General features: G+C 39.3%; 1 protein-coding gene across 2 annotated transcripts in view; it reads right to left on the reverse strand.

Annotated features, from left to right (window-relative positions):
* The window catches only part of rasa3 (RAS p21 protein activator 3), a 41111-nt gene that overhangs the window by 13446 nt on the left and 6023 nt on the right, over positions 1 to 21642 (reverse strand). For both annotated transcript variants that reach the window (XM_067586349.1, XM_067586340.1), the window contains exons 2-7: positions 14112 to 14229; positions 11873 to 11976; positions 10902 to 10996; positions 7829 to 7905; positions 1456 to 1536; positions 1272 to 1344 (exon numbers count right to left, since the gene is read on the reverse strand). In XM_067586349.1, the coding sequence (XP_067442450.1) occupies positions 1272 to 1344; positions 1456 to 1536; positions 7829 to 7905; positions 10902 to 10996; positions 11873 to 11976; positions 14112 to 14229 (548 nt within the window). The remainder of the gene's footprint in view (positions 1 to 1271; positions 1345 to 1455; positions 1537 to 7828; positions 7906 to 10901; positions 10997 to 11872; positions 11977 to 14111; positions 14230 to 21642) is intronic.

Raw genomic sequence — 21642 nt, forward strand, 5'->3', positions numbered from 1 at the left:
CTCTTAATGTGGCAGGGAGGAATAAATGAGACGGTCTTGTCCATAGACTGTATATGGTCTTGTCAGATAGAAATCAATGGGTGAGATTGTTTGGTGGTTGTCTGAATCAATCATACTCTTGTCCTGTTGTCTTCTGGTGCGGCAGCAGGGAGGCCAGAGGGAGGAGCGACGCACAAAAATGTGCTGCTGTGCGAGCGAGGGTTAACGAGGGCAGTGTGAAAGGGAGTCTGTGAGTATGTGTGTGTGTGTATAAAACATATCTATAAATATCAATGAATGAATATGAATAATATAGATTATGGTAGAAAATGCAGGAAACAATTTAAGTCGCCTCTGCTAAATTTTGTGAACTTTTGTCACATGAATCTCAACAGATATGGAAGAAATGATACGGTACAAATACCTCAGCAGCCCTTTATGATTTCAGTAATATCAAGTAGGAGGAGTGGATGTGGTTAAATGGGATCAGGGTCAGACAGATATCAGTTTGTAGGTGCAGTTTGTACACACCCACATTATCCTGAGAAGGAGTCAATTTTAGGCAAAATAACCGAAAACAACTCTGTGAATGGACCATTTAAGACACTTAACATAAAGTAAATATGACCATTTTATAATGTTCATGATTTGGGTTGATACCTTTAGGTCAAGAAGGAAGTGCTTCCGACTTTTTGGCAACTGTTTGAGGAAGTACCTTTTCTGGTTCAACATGACTAAGCCAGGTCAATAAAGAGATGATTTCAACAGTTTGATGACCCAACTTGACCTGCTTGCACAGAGCTCTGACCCCACCCAACACCTTTGGGATGAATTTTCATTCAATATCAGTGCTCCAAATCTCTGCCAAGAAGAGTGGAGGTTGTTACAGCAGTATATTAATTCCCATGTTTTTTTTTAAGAGACATTCAACACACACATACACGTGTATTGTTCCGGTGTCCACATACTTTTGGCCATGTAGTGTATTTATGACCTATCTCTGGTTTTGATCGATTAATCATTAACAGGTGATATATCTTTTGCACAGTAGATATTTCGACATGTCAAAGCAGGAAAAGCACAAGTGCAGCTGATAACATTAATGATAGCTGAATCCCATTTAGTTTTTCCAAATTCATGACCCTGCTATAGTGCGCGATGATTCGCCTGTATGGCATTTGTAGGACACCCCAATGGAACAGAGTCATAGTTAATGTTATCAGTCCCACAAGTCAAGATGTCTGCTGTGATAAAGCTCTCTGTTAAACATGTAAAACCCAAGAAACCTTTACCTCAAAATAGAAAACCTCCTCAAACTGTGGATTGTTGTTTTTCCTCTTCACCTTTGTCTTCTTGGCTTCTGACCTGAGGGAAGCAGAAATGCAGAGGGAAGTCAAATCACATGTGATAGACAATGAAGTTGTTTATTGAATCATGTCACTTTGCTGTATGTGCTCTGTGTGTGTATGTGCTGACCTGGAAGGCCCTAGCAAGGAGACAGCAGCGTAGGGATCACATTGGCCGTTGACGATTGGAAGACCTTGGCACTCCAACACTCTGTAGAAACATAAAAACATACCAGGCATAAATTAATAAGCTCATACCGCTATACAGGCACACATCCATATACCCACACACACACACACACACACCTGTAACAAATTAACTTGATGCTAATTTAAATGAACCATTTATATCGCTGTACTCTGCCTCACCTTACCGTCTGAATGAGTTGAGTTGTGAAAAACAAGTTCAAATCTGAGTAGAGACAAAAGCTATTTATCTTCACATGCTAAGCTAGAAGGAGCTAGCACACTTTTTTTTTTTGAGCAAAGAGGAAAATGGTGGCAAGATGCAGAGGAAGAATAAAAATATCTCCAAACGCTAAATGCTACTCTCAGGGGACTCTTAAAGCTCTATTAAGCTCTATTTACCACTTAATCAAATGACTAATGTGAAAGTGTCACTAGTACTGCCAAGACCACTGAAAGCTGACACCCAACCCCACAGCTCGGCAAAGCTTTTAACTTCCTCTCATCAACCCTCCTACATGAAACCAAAGGAAACTGTTTCCAGATAACGAGCTGAGTGTAAACTAGCGCTACCTGACCGGTAAAAGACAGCAGAGAAGACATTTGAACATTTAGCAGCTAAAAGACGCAGTTATTGTTCTCAGCAGTTGTGCGAGACCATAGAACTGAAAGGAATATTAGACGCACATTCATCAGGTGGCCAGAAACACTTCTCCAGTGAGACGCTAATGTTGCTCTGTGTCTGCTGTATGTGTGAGGAGGGAATTCTCCATACAAGTCAGCACCTGATGAGCTGATGATAGATGAGGGCTGTGATTCTGTGAGTTTGTTTAAGAGTCTGTCTGCACCCTAGTGATAAAAATGTCAGTTTTAACTTTGTTACTTTAACTTAAAGGACAGGTTCTCATTTTTTCAGGTCTGTCTTAAAACAATTGTCATGTGCCCATTTATACACGGAAACAGGTTTTGCTTGCTGTAATCATTCCTCTTGTTCATAGTGGCCTTTAAGAGATTCCTTCCTAATGTGCTTCCAACGGAAGTGATGGGGGACAAAATCCACAATCCTCGCTCTGTGTGAAAATGCTTTACAAAGTTTATCTGAAGATAATATGAGGCTTCAGCAGTCTGAGTTAGACAAGTCAAATGGATATCTTCCAAAGTTACAGTGTTTTTGGCACCAAATTCCCTCTTCCCCTGGACAGCTTTTCTGTAATAAGCTGCGGTGGAGGAACAGTAACACAACGAGGGAATTTTGTCAGCTGAAGTTTGGATTTGGGTTTTGGGGTTTTTGTTTTTTTTTTTTTGCACAGAACAATGACTTTAGATGTTGTCCACCATCACTTGCATTGAAATTTCTTTAAGGATGTTCATTTGGAGACCTGACAGACTTGGAAAATTGTGAACCTATCGTTTAAGTTAAGTTTAGGTAGCAAAGAATAAAAAATGTCCTCCCATAAGAGGTGTGGGAGGACACTGTAGCCAGGTATGATGCTCACTTTTTGACACTGATGGTTAATCAAAATAAATCTCGTCACACCTTTGTCAGTCGTCCAGGATGTACACATGGAGCTATACTCTCTTACCACACACAGTTTAGCTCATAGTATGGTTTAGTGTAATCATGTTTACTGTCAGTAATTGAGATACCTCATGGATGCCCTGGTAGCCTACTGGATAAGAGGTATAACTACAACAACGCAGTTGAATTCTGGCCATGGACCTTTGTTGCATGTCAAATACAGGCAAAAAATGCCAAAAATAACCTAAAAAATTGGCAGATGTTTGATATAATTAAAAATGTTACTTTAAAAATGTTTTGCAGTTGTCACAAGTGTCGCTTTGAGCCTTTGTGTGGATAATAAACTTATTGTTGCAATTCAAGTTCAACTTAGCATTAACAGGTATAAACACATCTTATACAAGTTAAAGATCAACAACAATTTGCATCCACAAAAATAAATCCCATCTGTGCTATTTTGACAGAATGAACTGCCTGCTTTCAGGACATGGAGAGAAAGAAAATTCTCCAGCCTCAGCTTTCTACAGCCATTTTCTGAGATTTCTTACATAACATAGACTGAATTTTCTTTATGGATATCAGTGTGAGGTTTGCTAATTTTTCATCAACCATTGGCCAATGATCGTCCATCTGAAGAAAGCATCTTACAGCAATCCAGTCAACCACCCCCTGCTCACAGACATGAAACATCTGGTCCATTCATAGCTCACTCCTACGCTGAAACTCTTTGCTAGTAAAATTTTTGCCAAGTTAAGATCTCTCTGAGGGTTTTCTCAATGTGTGAAAATGGCCCTGTCTGGTGTCAGTGTTAGGTGTGTATGTATGTAAGAAGGGAACAAACAGGGAGCGTGACAGATGAGAAGAGATGGAGGAAAGTAATCCCCTTTGAGCTGTTGGCAAAGAGTTGTGCCAGTTTCAAATCCTTTGTGATCCAGCAACTATAGACATGACACAAAGAACCCTTGAGAAAAACAAGAGAAAGAAAAAAATAAAAAAGTGAACGATATTGTAAGGAGAATGGACTTTATGTCCTTTCCTATAGGGGAGACAAAGGACTTCATTTTCAGTTCCCATGTAGTTCCAGAGTAGGACTTAACTACTCGGATGTTTCTGCTCACCAAAGGAAGAAAACAGACAAAGAAACAAACTAGAGCTGAAATGATTAGATGAATATTTTATTAGTTGACTGATAATAAGCTAATAATTTTGATAATCGCTTAATCATTTCAGCCATTTTTCAAGCGATATTCACTGTTTTCAGCATCTCCACGTGGGGATTTGCTGCTTTTCTTTATTATATGTGATAGTAAACTGATTTTGAGCTGTTGACAAAACAAACAAAACAAAAGACATTTCAATATGTTGACTTGGGCAATGGGAGGATACGATGGCCATTTTTCACTTTTTGTCTGACATTTTACAGAAAAAGATCAAGAGAAAGAAAAAGAATCGATTCATTGATAAAATAACGAAATCAATGAAAATAATTGCTTGTTGCAGCCCCGAAATAAACTAAAAAAATGTTGTTGTTTTTTGTTTCTGCATCACACAAATACTCTAAACATATGTAAATATTTATACACAGCACTACAGAAAAGAACATTTGTAGTGAAAGATACACTTCGTATAATTTGTTTGTGCATTTTCTCTCACAAGATTATGGAAACTTTCATGTAGATTCCTCACATTATTATAATGTATAAATTAAGTTCAACAATAATGTTGTTTATAAAGTTGCAACAATTAGTTGGTTGCCAACTTGAGAAACAGTGATGATGACATTTTTCTGACATTTTATAGACGACTAATTGATTAATTGAGAAAATAACACATATTAATCAATAATGAAAAAAAGAATCTTTAGTTGCAGCCCTAGTTGTCAGATATTAGGTCACTAGTGCTTCTCCAGACACTGGAGAATGCTGCTTGTGAGCCCTTGAAAACAAATTTATGGCCCATTACAAAAAAAGCCTAAAAACTGGATTATCATTCCAAAACCAATCAAACAAGTTCACAGATGATTTGTTTTTGGGGGTTTTTTTACCATGAAGACAACATAATCAACTTTCACACACAGTCAGTGTTCGGTTTGAGCTATTTGAACGAGGCTTCAGGTCCAATCTGACATTTTAAAAAACAACCACATTCATAATGATCTCTGGCAAGTCATTAAGTTTCAACATCCATCAGATAGCTTTTTTAAATATGAAAGTATTCCTCTCTAAATAAAGTCTATCTATCTATCTATCTATCTATCTATCTATCTATCTATCTATCTATCTACAGTGTGTATCCTCCTGTGTGATTGCGATCTGTCTACAGCTGTCCTGCTTCCAGATGACATCATGCTGTAAGGGGATTAACACCCAAACAGGACGAGACACCCAGTTGGACGAGTCACTTCCTGTGTGTCACGGTGATGCACCACTACTCACACTGCGTGATGAATTACACAGCAAATCGCTTTGCTGCTCACAGCTGAACTGACACACACACACACACACACAGGTTTCTAATAAGGAGTACGGAGTGGGCCGGGTTAAGCATCACTAATGCCAGTACGCTTCCTGTCGAATAAGCTTGTTTATATAACCCCTGCTTGGCCTACTATCCAGCCCCGCCCCCCTCTCCCTCTCTGTCATCACTACTGTGAGCTCTGACATGCCAGACGGTGGTGGTGAAGCAGACTTATTTGTTTTAGCTGACGTTACTCATATTAGGTTAATGTGCTTCTTTTCTGCGCCCACGTATCCTGTAAAAAAATAATTTCACTCCGCTAAGAGCGAAAGGGCTTACATCATATTCCCAAAAAGAAACAAAAGGCGGATGTGATGATTATGAGTCTGTGTCATTGACGGGAATATACCACTCCATGGATGTCATTCATGGCATTGTGCAACCAACTACATTTCTGTTTGTCAGCCTTTTTTCAGCGGTGGTGGAAGAAGCATTCACACATTTTTACTTGAGTAAAAGCTGTAAAAATACTCAACATCTAGTTAAAGACTTGCATTTAAAATACATAGCGCTGCAACTGACAATTATTTTCATCATCCATGAATCTGCTGAATTTCTTCTAAATGATTGACTGTTTCCTCGATAAAATGTCAGAAAACGTTAAAAAAAAAAACAACTGTTGCAATGTATTCATATGTCTTGTTTTGTCTGATCAACTCTCTAACCAAAGACATGTGTATGTACGACACAGAAAAGCTTCAGATCCACACATGTGAGAAGCTGCAACCAGCAAATATTTGGTGTTTTTGCTTAAGAAATGAATAAAACCATTATTCAATTATCAAAAACACTTGCTGATTAATTTTCTGTTGATAGACTAAAGTGTCAAATAAATGCAGTGCAGTAAAAAGTACAACATTTCCTTCTAAAACGTAGTGAAGTAGAAGTATCAAACATCAAATGGAAGCACTAAAGTAAGTACCTCAATATTGTATTGAAGTACTATACTTGAGTAAATACCTAGTAGTAAGTACTTTGTTACGTTCCGCCACTGGCTTTCTCTAATATCTTTGGTTTTTCTAAATAATTTATGTAAATCCTGTCACACTCTCTCTGAGAAAAAGGTGACTTCCAAAAGGATGTAAAGGATTTCCAGGTTTTCACACTGCACAGACATGTTGGAGCACAAATCTACTCCGAGGTTGTATGTGATGTGTCAAATATGAGACGTTATCAGATATAAGTGTGGTGTTTGATCTGTGGATCTGAATGGAAGAAGCTCTCTCTTCCTCTCTTACACGTGTCTTTCTAGAGAAATCTGACTAGCTGACCTCCTGCTCTCAGCTCTAAGCTCCTTACCCACAATGTGCTCTGGGAACGGAGCCATGCTGGCTCATCATCAGACTTCACTGCTGCATGTTACAGAAGAAGAGCTGAAAAGCAAGCAAGCGAGCAAGCACACGCGCGCACATACAGAATAATAAACCCATGAGGACGTTATTGATCCTCGGCAAACACTCACACATCACACATGAAACAACGCTGTTACACACTAATTCACACCTTCACAAAGCTCTAAACAAAGAGCTCTAACATTCAACCATCTCGCTGCCAGTCAAAAGCTGTTGCTGGGCAACAAGCCATGCACCTTGGAAGTGGAGTAAAGCGTGTTGCACTGCAGTCACTTATACTTGTGAAACCGGGGTTTGCAAGTAAGCATAGTGCGCTACAACAGCAATCAAATCAGAAACAGGTGGGCATCCTTGACATGGCTTGATGGAAACTTTTCAAATCCAGGTAACAATATGAGTTGCCAGGCTAACCTCAGTGTTGATAAAAATCTGTTTTAACACTTTTTAAACAAAAGTCTATGTGTCGGCCTGCAGCCCTGTGAGGCTGTACCAGTGGTGATTTGAGCTAAATGCTAACGCCAGCATTACGTGCTCACAACGATAAAACTAACATGCTGATGTACTGTTTAGCATGTTAGAGTGCTAACATTTGCTACTCAGCACTAAACAGAAAGATCCACACGGCACATCCAGGCTGACAGGATGTGACGGACAGTCTTGACGTGGATTTTATTCTTTTGTAAAGCTGTTAAATCGTTATTTAAATGTCTATTTTCTCTAGACGACTCTCTAGTAAATCTACTTTCATGACCACATGATGTGATACTGAGATTCTTCTTCTTCTCTTTACATGAACTCTACCTTATTGTGCCACCATAATTGATAAGTGGTGTAAAATTGCAAGAATCAAATTAAATCATAAGGCATAAGTGTATGTATGTGCGTGTGTGCGTGTGTGCGTGTGTGTGTGTGTGTGTGTGGAGCCTCACCGTGTGGCTAGTTTGTGGTTGACGGCTCCGCTGTCTGTGATGACTTCACTCAGACGCAGCTCCAGGTGCACTTTTCCCTGTGGAACACACACACACACACACACACAAAAATACACACTATTAAACACTTTTTATGCACCAACTCATTCCCAACGTTACACAGAACACTGCCACACGGCCCAGCGCCCAGTGACAGCCAGGATGATCCTGGGCAGTGAAAACCATCTATCTACAATTTTTGAAACAAAGTTGGCTTTTACAGACAAACTTTTTGACGAATATGACAACATCGTGTAATCTAATCTAATCCGCGGCTCGGAATTTACCTCGTTTGTACGTCACTTTGGGCAAAAACATTTTCCAAATTAATAAAAGTTAATTGAATCTAAAATGTCAGCTTTGCAAACTTGATTCATGCTTGGCAAATATACTTTTCTCTAAATGCATAATCCAGTTGGATATGAAAGGAATTTATGAGCTTAAGTGGAAGGAAAATGTCATCAATTTATAAAGGGACATGTAATCCGTCACTTAGAAATACTGTACATGAGTTTTAGCGTACAGCATTGAGTTCAACTGTTTCACTCCAAGACCTAACTGGCATCTTATGAACGCACACAGGACTGCCAACAATTTAGATTTCTGACAACCAACCTATAGTATAGTACAAGATACAGTTTTAAGAAAAGGCCAAAATCCATGTGCTGTACCTTCAAGCTAAAAACACACCAGAATTCATCCTTGCACTAAACAAAAACACACAAACATGAAAGAAATGGCATTCCTCCACCAGCAGAGACACTGTATGAAAATCGCTGTAAGCCTGAACGTCATGCCGAAGTTATTTTCCCTCTGAAGTGATTGGATTAATGACATAATGGCAGTGTAGTGGTGCAGCTGTCTAGAAAAGCTCCATTAATTAACAGCATCAGTATGCAAACTCACAGGCGTTGCTCTCTCTAGCCAATTCACGCAAAGGGAACAAACACACGCACATACACATGTGCACACAGGCCAAACAATGTGTCCTCTATTGAAAAGAGAAGAGAGACACTCTATCTTCCTACTTCATTTGATCCATCTCCCTCACTTTCTCTCTTTTCTCTCATTGTCTCACACATCCTTCCTCTCCCCGGCTCCTCGGATGAATGTGTCTCTGTTTCAGATCCCTGCTCCAGGGCTACACACACCCATCTGTCTGCAGATGTTACTGTTCACTGTTCACTGTCTCTGTCTGTGTGTGTGTGTGTGTGTGTACGTGTCTGTGTAGTACTATGTGCCCGGGTGTGTGTGTGTGTGTGTGTGTGTCTAAACTGTGCATGCATGCATGTGGGTGATTGAGGCTGTTGAATAGTGAATAGTAGAAAATGTTGTGTTGAGTAGTAAATAAGCATGTAGGACAAGTGTGAAAAATGCAACAGCTCCATTGTCGATCACAGATCAAATACTGGGAGCAAAAGCCTTCACAACTACAGGAAACAGAAATAATAAGTTTTCTCTGTGAATAATAATTCAGATGTCTAGCTGTAGTGTGACAAATAGAGCAGCTGTCAGTCAATCAGAAAGTTTATTTTTCAACTGTAAAATATCCTGCTTAATGCATATCTTTGCATTGCATTCTTTAATAACCACATTTTTTAGGTATTCTTATCAAAAAATGTTTGTTTTTGTTATATATTTCTATTAAAAAACAAATATCGGCTGATGTGTCTTTATCAAACTTTTAAATATGGATATCAAATCAGCTTAACACCTCTATTATCCATCAGGTTCTCCACTAATTTGATATCTGCTTTTATCCCCATAATACAACACCTGCAAAGAACTATAAACAACCAGCCTGTTAATATACTCAACAGCAAATCACATCCACAACCTGCGACCCGCGCACATACTTTATCTGCTGTCTCAGCAAACTGTTGTTCATTCATCAAATGCGCTAAATATGGAAAACGCAGCAGTTTTTGGCAAAAGCCGCGTGTTTGCTCTCGGACCGGATGATCACATACCGAGCTGTCGAACAGGTGGATAAATTTTGATCTACGGGATACGTGGAGAGCCGGGTGACTTTGACCCTGCAGGCTCAGATGTTTTAGGTGCACACATGCTGTGTTTGTTTGGGTTCTGCCCTGCTTCAAACACCAACATGCAAACACACACGCTGCAGTGACTGATGCTGGGTATGCCTCGGAAAAAAGAGTTAATATTCATTCCAAAACACAACTCTTTTTGACACTGTTTGTAAATGTAAATGCTAGAACATAATGTAATAGTGGAACAAGTACAGAGAGTCAGCAATATCTATCTTTAGCTTGCTTACATTATCTAACATTAGTCACCACAGGTTGCTGTCATACCAGACAAAATAAGGCTGAAGCAGCAAAACGTCTTATTGTATTGAATTTAGTAAAAGTGTGTGACTTCAATTATTCATTTCTAAGAAGAACAGTGTGTTGTTTATTCTTTCAAAAGTCACAGTCTTGTTTTAACTGTTGCCTAAAAACAAGCAGCTGTACAAAAGTTTAGTGTAAATAAAAATAAGAGTCTAAACTGGCACAGTTATGATTTAAATCAGTAATTTTTAAAGCATATTTGCCAATTTTTTTCTGAATTTAGCCTTGAATTGGCTTTGCTCATGTGATGATTTAATGCTTTCCTTTGCGTTACATTATTGTAAACTGAATAATTTTGGGGTTTTGGATTGTTGTTTGGACAAAATAAGATGACTGATGATTTGACAACATAACCTTTGACTCTTGGAACTTACTACGGTCATGTTTCTCAATTTTCTGACATTTTATAGACAAAACGATTAATCGATAAGTTGAGAAAATAATCATCAGATTAATCGACAGTTAAAATAATCATTAGTTGTAGCCCTAAAAGATAAGTAAAGAAGATTACTAATATAAGCAAGCATTCAACGCCAGCTTTAAGTATCAACTGGACACATTTTGTTTTATACCAAAAAGAGACACAATGAGAAAAAAATGCAGAAAAGATCAGGGGAGAGGGTTTTTTTTTTTTATTGTCTGCATGTGTGACTGATTGTGTTTTCGTTCTCTGTACTGACCTGCACCTCTGAGTCAGCGCTGACAGGTTGTAGCTGGAACCAGGTGTCTTTCCCATGATATTTCTGCAGGTCCTCTTTCTTCACTGCAACCTTGCCTACGCACACAATCACGCAAAAAAAAAAAAAAAAAAAGACAAATGAGCTCCAAAACATAACTCACTTTACCCTTCCTAATAAAACCTACATGTTCAGATGCGAGCTACAACACACGTTCGACAAACACACACACACACACACACACACCCTCGCATGTCTGCTCACGTACTGTAAATCCACACGCCAATCTCTTTAATGCATGTAGGCACCTGGTGCAGAAGCTGTTGGAGATACACTCGCAAATTGCACTGAAAGTTACCGAGAGACGACCTCGTAATTTCTATCCCGAAACTAACAAGTTACTTCTGTTTACGACACCCACACGCACACACAAACACTAGCTGAGATGGTGTTGAAGATAAAATCACACCCAAAGAGAGATTTTTCAGTTTGTGGTCAGTGGGCAACCACACACAAACACAGACCCACCGGAACACACGCTGGCACACCCAGTAACACAGATAAAAAACATCCGCCCACAGTCAGACACAGACACATACAGTTTGAATTCTAAAAGTGTATGCCCTTAAAAGGAAAGTTCAACATTTTGGGAAATGTGCGACGAGATGAGAAGAGAAATGCACTCTCATATCTGTTTGTTAAATATAAAGCTTTACAAAGACAAGAGTGACAAAAAAAACATTTTGTGTTTTGAAAAGGCAGTCTAGGTATTACACATTAAACAAATTACATAATTACAGAGTTATAATAATTTCTATTTATTGCTTTCAAGCTACCTGGCATGTTGCTTTAGTTCCAGTAAAATCATAGTAAAGCCTGTAACTTGAGGGGTTATTTCTCCTTCTTCCCCGTTAATCAAGCAACTCTTGATTCAGTTTGCAAGTTTACAATAAACAGAGCGGCTGTTTACTCACCGATACTAGAGTCCCTCCTGAAGACGTCCCTGTCAAAGATGTAGAAGGAGAGGTGCCTGAAGCTACGTGGGATCTCGCAGTAGAAGTCCTCCCCGTAGAACGGACTGGAGGAGAGAGGAGACACAAGGCACACTGTGATAAGAGGGAAAGCGTGTGTGTTCACCGCAAACACACCGGTTGGTTTTATATATATAAATTTGTCAAAATGTAAGAGGGAGGAATGCGATGAGGAGAAATGAGGGAGCAAATTCTAGAAAAGAAATCCTCCTTAGAAATGATGTGGCTGATTGTGTCAAAAAAAATGAAAGTGTGTTGTTGTGGAAAGTGTTAGCGACATGCCAATCAATAACTTAAGGAGCACCATTCTGAAAGAAAAAAGACCATCAAAACCACATATTATACCAACCTCTTATGCCTTAAAATGCTAAGATTTTACTTTTATGTAAGAAACAGGTCAAATATGTGATTTTTTTTATTTCATACAACACAATCTGCAGGGTCAACTGTCTATAGTTTGTCTATAAATACATCTTTGTATAGTACGGAGACAACCTTTCCACCCAACAAGCTAAAGTAGCTAAAGCATCTGTGACTCGGCCCTCTTGGTCTTGCTCTCAAAAAAATATCCATTAATTGATTGATTAGTTAATCTGTAAACTATTCCTGCTTATGCTTGTGGCTTGGTCGGTAAAATTAACAGTCAAGCTGTGTGCTTACTTCATAATGAAAACATAAGAAGACAAAATTCCCCTTCAGATTCCCATTTTTGAAGCAAAAAAAAAAAAAGATGATTGATTTAGCTGATTCATCACTGGGGCAGAAATAAAGACCACAAGTATTTACAAGCTGCCATGAATCATGGGAACTCTACTGCTTGTTTGCCTACAACAAAAGGCCTGTTTGTGACCATCGGTTGGAAGGTACATCAACTGCCACACTCTGCTTTACCTAAACGACGACCATAGAAATCTTGGCAATGAGAATCTCGTGAGCTGAGCCCCCAGGGCCGCTGCTAACAATTACTGTCTTCTTCTGTTACTCAGTAGACAGACAGAAGGACGGATGGACAGAGAGGCAGGCAGAGGCATGACTGCACTTAAACAATCCCACAAATACAGGATCCTTAAATAAATGTAATTCCATTTTGTCAATTGCAACCTTGTATGCAGAAATGTTCTCACTACTCGTTGGCTCATCAGCCCAGATAACAAAAATGTAAAAGCACAATCTAGTAAACAGTACAAGTAACACAATGATAAAATATACAGGATCTGCTGAACAGCTGACGGAAAAGTAAACAAACTTTATTTTTGCCATGCTAGCGGCATTGCTGAAATTTTGGACAGATGTTCATCGTCCTGAGTAGATGAATTTTAATAACTTTGTGGATCCCCTGACTTTTCCTCTAACGCCACCACGAGGTTCACATTGGTGATTTTGAGCGAAATATCTTGACAACAATTGGATGGATCACCATAGGTTCAAATTAGAGCCGCAACGATTTGCATTGATGGAAAATTAGTCACCAACTATTTTGATAATTGATACAAAAAGTCCAAATTCTCTGATTCCAGCTTCTCACATGTGAATATTTTCTGGTTTATCTAGTTTTCTAAGATCATAAACTAAATATATTTCTGTTATGGACTGTTCATTGGGACAAAATCCAGATTTTTCCTGTAGTTTCATCATCAGGTCAAGGTTAGACTTTGTCCAATACTTTGCTTCGTGACCAAATACCTGCAAAATTAATGACATTCCTCTCAGCCCTGTGTTAAAAACCACAACCCTTCCAACTCAGTGGGCAAAAGTTGAACCAGACTCAACACAACGTCATCTGGCAAGGCCCTGCGGTGGCCAGTCAGATATGTGCATGCTCACAGAATGCTGTATTTCAACTGTTTGTCGAGGCAAATAGATAATAAGAATATTACCACAGATTATATCAGTACTGTGAACCACTCTGCAGTGTTTTGGCTGCTTCTATGCCTTCAAATTGGAGGTTGGATCGATTACTCATACTGGACTTCCTGGATCATCTTTCATATCTCACCAGAACCTGAATTAACACGCCCCCTCAAACAGAGTTTTTATTTTCATACCACGTCTGAGTTTGAGTTTCAACCTATGAGAAAGTGGTTATGATTTGACTCTCATGACCTTTATGTGATTGAAAAGACAGGAAACTGAAAGAGACAGATGTAGAAAAAGACTGGAAGGCGCATAAACATGAAAGTACCAGAGTGACTTCTCGACGATCTTGGTCCTGAAGACCTCTTCTTGGTCCAGGTTGACAGTGCAGTAGCAGTCCCTCATCCTGTTTGGCCCCGGGTACGGAGGGATGTTTTTTGCTTCTCCTGCACAAAGAAAAGCGAGGAAAGAGAGAGGAGAGAAAGCAGGAAGGAGAGAGTGAGCGGTTATTATTCAGGAACACCGGTGTAAGCAATAACAATGTGTTTTATTCAGGCACACTGCTACAAGTAATTACTTATTTAAGTACACTGTGAACATGCATTATGTAAGTTTGTACACCCGTTTTAGCTTTGAATGTATCGGGAGCTTCTCGGCTGAGCTGGCAGAGTTTATCACTCTTAAACTCACACTTTCATTGTCATCACATTACCAAATCCGACAGCACGTATAACGAGCTTAGCGCTGCCAGGGTGGCTACTTTTATACTGCACAAATAAACATCAAGCGTCGTGTTCACTGAAACACACACATACACATATACATAGATAACGATTAACCATTCAAAATATTCATTCTGTGAATGAAAGAATCTGCGTGGGACATTTCCTGAATCTTGCTGAAGCTCAATCTGTTCATCAAACATGTGTGACAGATAGCACTCCCTTTCAAAAGAATGTGGTCCAACCACCCACTGAGACACACACACACATACATACATACACACATACACACACAAACAAACAAACCACAAAGGTGGTGTCCCGGTCCCTCAGGAGCAATATATTCTCCTTTATGAAACCACAGATCCATGTAAGTCAGTACACTGTTCCTTATTCTATTTCCCTTTGCCTCAGGGACCCACAGGACTCTGCAGTCTATAGTTACACGTGTGTTAGCACAACATTGTCATTGTTTTTCCTCCAGTACCGCTCCATTATCTTCATGGGAATCTGATGCTGCCATTCAGCAGCAGATCTTAGCGCTGCTATTTCTGGCTTTAAATGAGTAACTTCTTCATGATGCGAGCATGCGTCTGCGGCTGGGTGCTGCTGCTCGCAAACTGAGACTCTGTCTTTAAATGTGATCCTCTGGAACAGCGGTTCCACATGTTTTTTGGCTCATGACCCCTTAAAATTAAGCAACGTTTAAAGTAAGACGTTAGAAGTGAGCAGTTCGATGAGAGAGTGATTTTCTGTTATCGTTTTTTTTCATTTGTAAGATTTTTGGAGGCACAAAGAGGAGAAATATTTTTCAACAAAAAAAGCAAAAATTAGAGAAATATCAGGTAAAAACAAACAGTAATGATATTTAATTTTTTTCCGCCTTTAATCATCTTGTGACCCTTTGCTTCTATCTTGGAAATGCAGTAAAAGACCTACAACTGATGTAGCTTTTTGGCTGTTGTTTTGGCTTAGGGCTCTGGTCATTTCACAACCACTTACAAAATATATGTTCAAAACAGTTGTTTTTTTTGTACAAAGAAAAAAATATCTGCTGCTACACTAACTCCGTTCACATGTAGTCAGTAGATCACAATGATATAATACACGCTGTAATGTTTCCGACCCTGGTAGCTGACCCGGGAGGGGGGGAGGGGGGGGAGTTGACATTTGACACTGGATAACTGGCTGTAAAACAGCAGAACAGACAGCTACCCTCAGATTAGTGAAGTCATTTATCCTATCAGCTTATCTGCACATGAATGCAGCAGTCCCATCAGACATTTCAATCAATTTGCACTCTCAGTTTCATTTCCACTTTTAGACTTTTAGAAAACAATTGAACACAAAAGACTTTGTTGCCTCAAATAAAATCTATGAATGAGAAACAAAACACTGCATCCATCCAGCAGTGACAGTGTCTGTGTTCTGGATTTCACATGAATTGTTTTCTCACTGAACCAGTTTAATACCTCTGAAGGAAGGAAGAGTCTACTTTTAAACAATGTAAACATATCATGCACCATCACTGCGATGAGAGTAATCACATTAGTAATGAAGCACAAACCACACTATTTGATCTATTTACACACTGTTGGGTTTGTAATGCGGTCGTGAGACCGAGCAGATAAGCAAAGTCCTACACTGGAATGTTACTTTTTTTAGATGATGTTGGTGATATTTTGTATTTTTATTACTATCAACAAATACCATGAAAAACTCCCAGAACTAAGGAGAAAATTGATCCTATAACAAGCACCGACTGTGGAGTCAAAGTCTATTATATCTTATTCATCTGTGCCATTGTCCAAAACCAATAAAAAACACATCAATGAGTCACAGTGTTGCACTGGATGACATGTTTTTTCATTATGATGAACGTGGGCACTGTAGTTTATTTTGAGTCATCCCACATAAACAGTCCTGCTGCCGTAAAAACTCAAAAGAGCGACAAATGCGTATTAATCCGCAGCTGAAAATAGTCCTCGATATAATTTATTCTTTACTTGCGAAAACTACAGTGCCCAGCTATTTTTGGAAATAACTTAGCCTTTAAAAAAATATAAAACTATACATTTGTGACCCTTTTTTAAAAGATTTGCGTCTTAAGAGGAGAACAAACAGGCTTGGAGTTGAAGTGGCAGACAGGTTGTGTAAGTCGGAAAGTATTGAGAGACAAACTAATGCGTTGTTGGTTTGGGTCTTTTTATGGATTTGTTGGCGATAAGAAACATTTCTCTGCTATTTTACATGATGTGCTGTTGTTGCTACTGTAGAGAGTCTCTGTAAAATACATATTTTCAGTCCACAGAGTCTCAAAGGTCCACTCACAATGTTTAAAAAAAGCAAAGCTGGCTGATGCATCTCTACATGGAGGACAAATATAAAACCGTGCTGAGACAAACAGAGGTGATTAAGTGCTCTCAGTGGGGTCTGTAATGCAACACAGTGTTATGACTGATACTCTAGAGGCTGATTCATACATCAATACACAATAACAACGTTCATTCACAAATGAAAAAGACACCTGAGCGGTAAAACATAGTTCACACTGTACTGTCTACATTGGTTTTTACAGAATGCAACTCTGTCTGTGTTTATGTGTGAGAGCTGAGCGATGACGCAAGTCTCTCTTATCTCCGTCTTTATCCCTTTACTTCCCTCCCATATTAGATCCCCCTCCTGTCTCCTGCGTCTCTCCCTCTTCTCTCTCATTTTATTCTCCCGCATTTATTTTATCTCCCGACTGTAATCCTCCTCATTCACCCTTCGCTCCTGAATTCCCTCCAATCTCTGTTTTCCTACTGCTCTCATTCATGACCTGTGAGGTCCCTTGATTGGATTGCAGCATTGAGGTTATCCTAGTAACCAACACACTGTGGGATTACCACAGCTTTCTCAGCTCTGTGCGTATGTGTGAGTGTGTGTGTGTGTGTGTGTGTGTTTAATGACTCAACTCGCAGCTTATAAACAAATCTCTGGGCCAAAAGGAGAGCTACTGGAGGGAGGAAAACATCTACAAAAAAGGATGTGAGAGTACAATTCATACAGTTTATGTGCATACTTTAAAGCATCTACACGCCATCTCACACACACACACATTTCAAAGATTGATCCAGTGGATCCACATGTTTAAACGCATTTACTTCAAATATTTTTTTTTTATTTCTTCCACTGCTGCTGACCTTTTTCCGAACCTTTTAAGATTGCTGAGTGCATTTTTCTACCTTTCAAGCAGCCAACTGTTTCAGTTCATGACAATACGGTATGAAAATCAGCTTGCAGAGACTTGAAACTTGCTTGAGATACTGTAGGTAATCCATCACAATGAACATCTAGTTGTCCTTACCTTTTTCTATTTTTTTAGTGATGCGTAGTAACAACAGGAGAAGTGCTTCTACATCTGAGAATTACAGACTGACTGATATATTTTACCTTACTGCAGATATATCGCTATCAGCATACAATTGGCAGATAAGTAACAAGAAATTGGATAAATGTCAGATACATCTACGGTCAAAAACAGGGTCACATTACATAGTTTGTTCACCAGCGAGGACTTTGAAGTATATTTTTCAACTAAAAAATGTCACACTCGGTACATTTCTTAGTTGCAATTCTTAAATAACCAAATTAAATGGACCCTTATAGAGCTGCAATGTTAAGTTGATTAATCAATTAGTTGATTGACAATTTTGGAAATAATTATTTAAGCTATTTTTTCTTTTAGCAAAAATGTACTGGTTCCCAAAATATTAATATTTCTTGTTTTGTCACCCATTGCTTTGCATTGTAGCCAGTTTAAAGCCCCGAGTTGCAGCTTGTGGTTTCTAGAGCGCCTGAATGCATCACTTAAACTCTTAAGAACAATTGTTGCTTCCACCTGCAAAACTGTGCAAAGATAACATAATTTAAACATAAATATTTACTGTGGTGAATTTCCTATCTGAAGCAAATCAGAATGCTTAAAAAATGGCCTCCAGTAACAAAAAAAAAGACTATCTGTAGCTGGATTGCTCTTTGGCTAGAAGATTCAAAACCACCACTGCAGTCTCTGCTAAACAGCATCAGCCCAGTCATTGCCACGGGTTACAGATACAGGGTGACAGCTCGCAGCTTCCTGTTTAGGGGAGAAGGAAGTGCTGGACTGTTGTCTTGTATTTCTGGATGAGTTGATAAGCAGCAGCCACTGGAGAGTACACTCACTACAACAGTGAGGGTGGAGTTATGAATATTTGTGTATGACACAGTCGGTTACAAAAGAGAGGATAAGCCTTTCCGTAACCTGCGATTCAACACGTTAGATTAAAGACTTTATTATAAAACCAGCGTTTGTAATCCTCTGTCTCAGCCTGCCTATCTTCCTCTATTACTTTCTTTTTTTTTTATCCCTGTCCATGTGTTGCTGTTTTCTCTTTTTCTCTTTGCCTCATTTCTCCTCTTCATCTATGCAGCTCTGAGGGTTTGTCTTGCGGAGTTGCTTTCGTTTTCCTTTTTCAAAATTAGCCATAACCTGATTTCATTTTTCTCTATTTCTGGTCCCTTTTTCATCTCTCTCTCTCTTTTACTTTCTCTGGGGGGGGCGTGTGTGTGTGTGTGTGTGTGTGTGTTTTCTCTCTTCCGGATTCAAAAATAAACAGAAAAAAAAAAAACCCCAACAACAACAGCAGCAGCTTTCTCTTTTCATCAAGCGCGAACTCATCACTGCAGCTGCCCTTGGGAGAATATTTTGCCCTAGTACATGAGCGAAAACACACAGTGCAGACACACTATTGGCACGTGTGGGTGAGTGCACGCAAAACACGGGGGTGGTGAACAGAATCGCACAGAGAAAATAACGATGACAGGAACACCCCAAAGAGGGCGTACAGGAGCGGATCGACACATCAAAAAAAAAAGAAAAAAAAAGCTGGACTCCCCCACCTCATTCCTGTAGAGGAAAGTGAAGAAAAAAGGAGGCGAAGATGGAAGGAAGAAATGAGGAAGCACAAGTGATTGAAGCAACACAGCGGACGCAGTGAATGTGCAGCTTTGTTCCTCTTCCTCTTCTGTCGACTCGTTTCACTCGGCCATACTCGCGCGTACAGTTACAAACGCGGCGAGAGGCACCGCTCCCGCTCGTTATTCTAATCTTCTCTGACATGAACACATTCGAGGATACACAAGCGTGAATGCCTTCAGTGGTTGTGTGTGTTCCGACTAGCAGGCCTGGGAAACACAGGCTTAAGGAAAGGAGGGGGGGTGGGTGGGGGGCGTCACTGAGAAAAATACAAGCAGTGTACTCAATCAAGGGTGAGAGAGGAGGAAGACTGCAGAGGGAGAGAGAGAGAGAGAGAGAGAGAGAGAGAAGTCAGCCAGATAGAAAACTGGAGAGCGGTTAGCTTTGGAGAAAGCTACAACAGGAAATGAGATGAGGAGAAAGGAATTTCAACTGGATCCAAGATGTAGTTTAAAAGCAGCGAACAACCCAGTTACCCCTGAGAGTGTGTGTGTGTGTGTGTGTGAGTGTGTGTGTGGGTGTGCAACACACAGAGAGAGAGAGACACCGTGAGAAAGGGAAGAAAGACTGAAACTTGTAAAAGTGCAATATATAATCCCTCTGTTGATACTCACTTCCTTTGATTTTCCTAAAACGAGTGTCAAAACAAGAACCGAAACTGAATCTTAAGTCGTTATTGGATTTCTGAAAATGACTAAACATAAAAACTTTAAACCGACACACACCCACCCACCCACACACGCACACACACACACACACAGCTTACAATTATTTTGATTATCAGTTCATCTCATGATTTCTATTAGCTGATTACTTATTTACTCTACAATATGTCAAACAATAACAAAAACAATCATTAACAGTTTCCAAACCACAAAGTCACGTCTTAAAGGGGCAATGCAACGATTTCATACTAAAATAAGAATGTCAAAATCTGTGCAGTGAAGGCCGACATATCCTGAGTTTTAGTCCCTTACCTGAAACCCTGGATCCTACACTTCCCTTAATGCAACTCAACACCATGTCACTGCCTGGTAAACACATGTCCTTCAAACTCAACCCAGGGGCAGCACGCAGCTGTGATTTTGGGGTAGTGGACTGAGTCAAAATTGCAGGTCACATGACTTCCAGTGGCCCAAAAAAGACTTTTCTTACACATAATTACAACAGAAATAGCTGTCACCTACTAGAAGGTTGTAAAGTGGTTGTTATAGCGTCAAAGATGAGGTGAATTACTGATTAGTTGAGCAACAGAAAATTATTTTAGTTTAAACTATTTTGATCATTGAATAATCAAAAAATACCAAACATCCAGCTTCCAGCTTCTCAAATGTAAAAATGTAATGCTTATCTCTGTCACACATGACGGTAACTTGAATATCTTTGGGTTTTTGACTGTTGGTCAGACAAAAAAAGACATTTGAAGAAGAAATGCTGGGGCTGTAGGAAATTATAACTACCACTTTTCAATATTTACAGACATTTTACTGAGAAATAAATTGATTTATTGAAAAAAAATCAACAGACTAATCAATAATAACAATAATCAGTAGTCACAGCCCTTTCGGCCATTCAAGAAAAACTGGGGCTTAGGTTAGCTCACAAGTCAGTTACAAAGACTTCACAGTGACGTTTCACAACTGCAGCCTAATCCACTTCTCAACTGTCCAAACTAATATGTTTAAAGACACTTCTCCCTTCAACGCTTAAGAACGTCATGGTGGCAGCAGAGGACAAACGTTTTAGCCTACATTAGCTAAAAGTTTGATTCTCAGGAGATGGATTTTGGCTGGAGTATCACTTTAAGTAGCTTAAAGGTTAGATTAAAAAAACCCACCCGGTTTGACAACATTACCACACACATACTCTGTATCTGCTTGTTCTAATGCTTTATCTAAGTCTCTACTGTGTAACAGTTTCAAGCCCAAGACACTTATATTATTTATATCTACATCATAATATCAAGTGGTACGAATACTTTGGGATCTTGAGTTGTGTCTGTTTGAACCATGCTGGTCTGTACAATATGTATTCATAATAATGAACACACCCAGTGGGTCATGTGGACGTGAAGATGTTTATTGTAAATATAACCAGCATATGTTTGGTATTACTACTTGATATATAACTTAACATTT

This window comes from Thunnus thynnus, chromosome 1 (genome assembly GCF_963924715.1).
Source record: "Thunnus thynnus chromosome 1, fThuThy2.1, whole genome shotgun sequence".
Classification (NCBI taxonomy): Eukaryota; Metazoa; Chordata; class Actinopteri; order Scombriformes; family Scombridae; genus Thunnus; species Thunnus thynnus.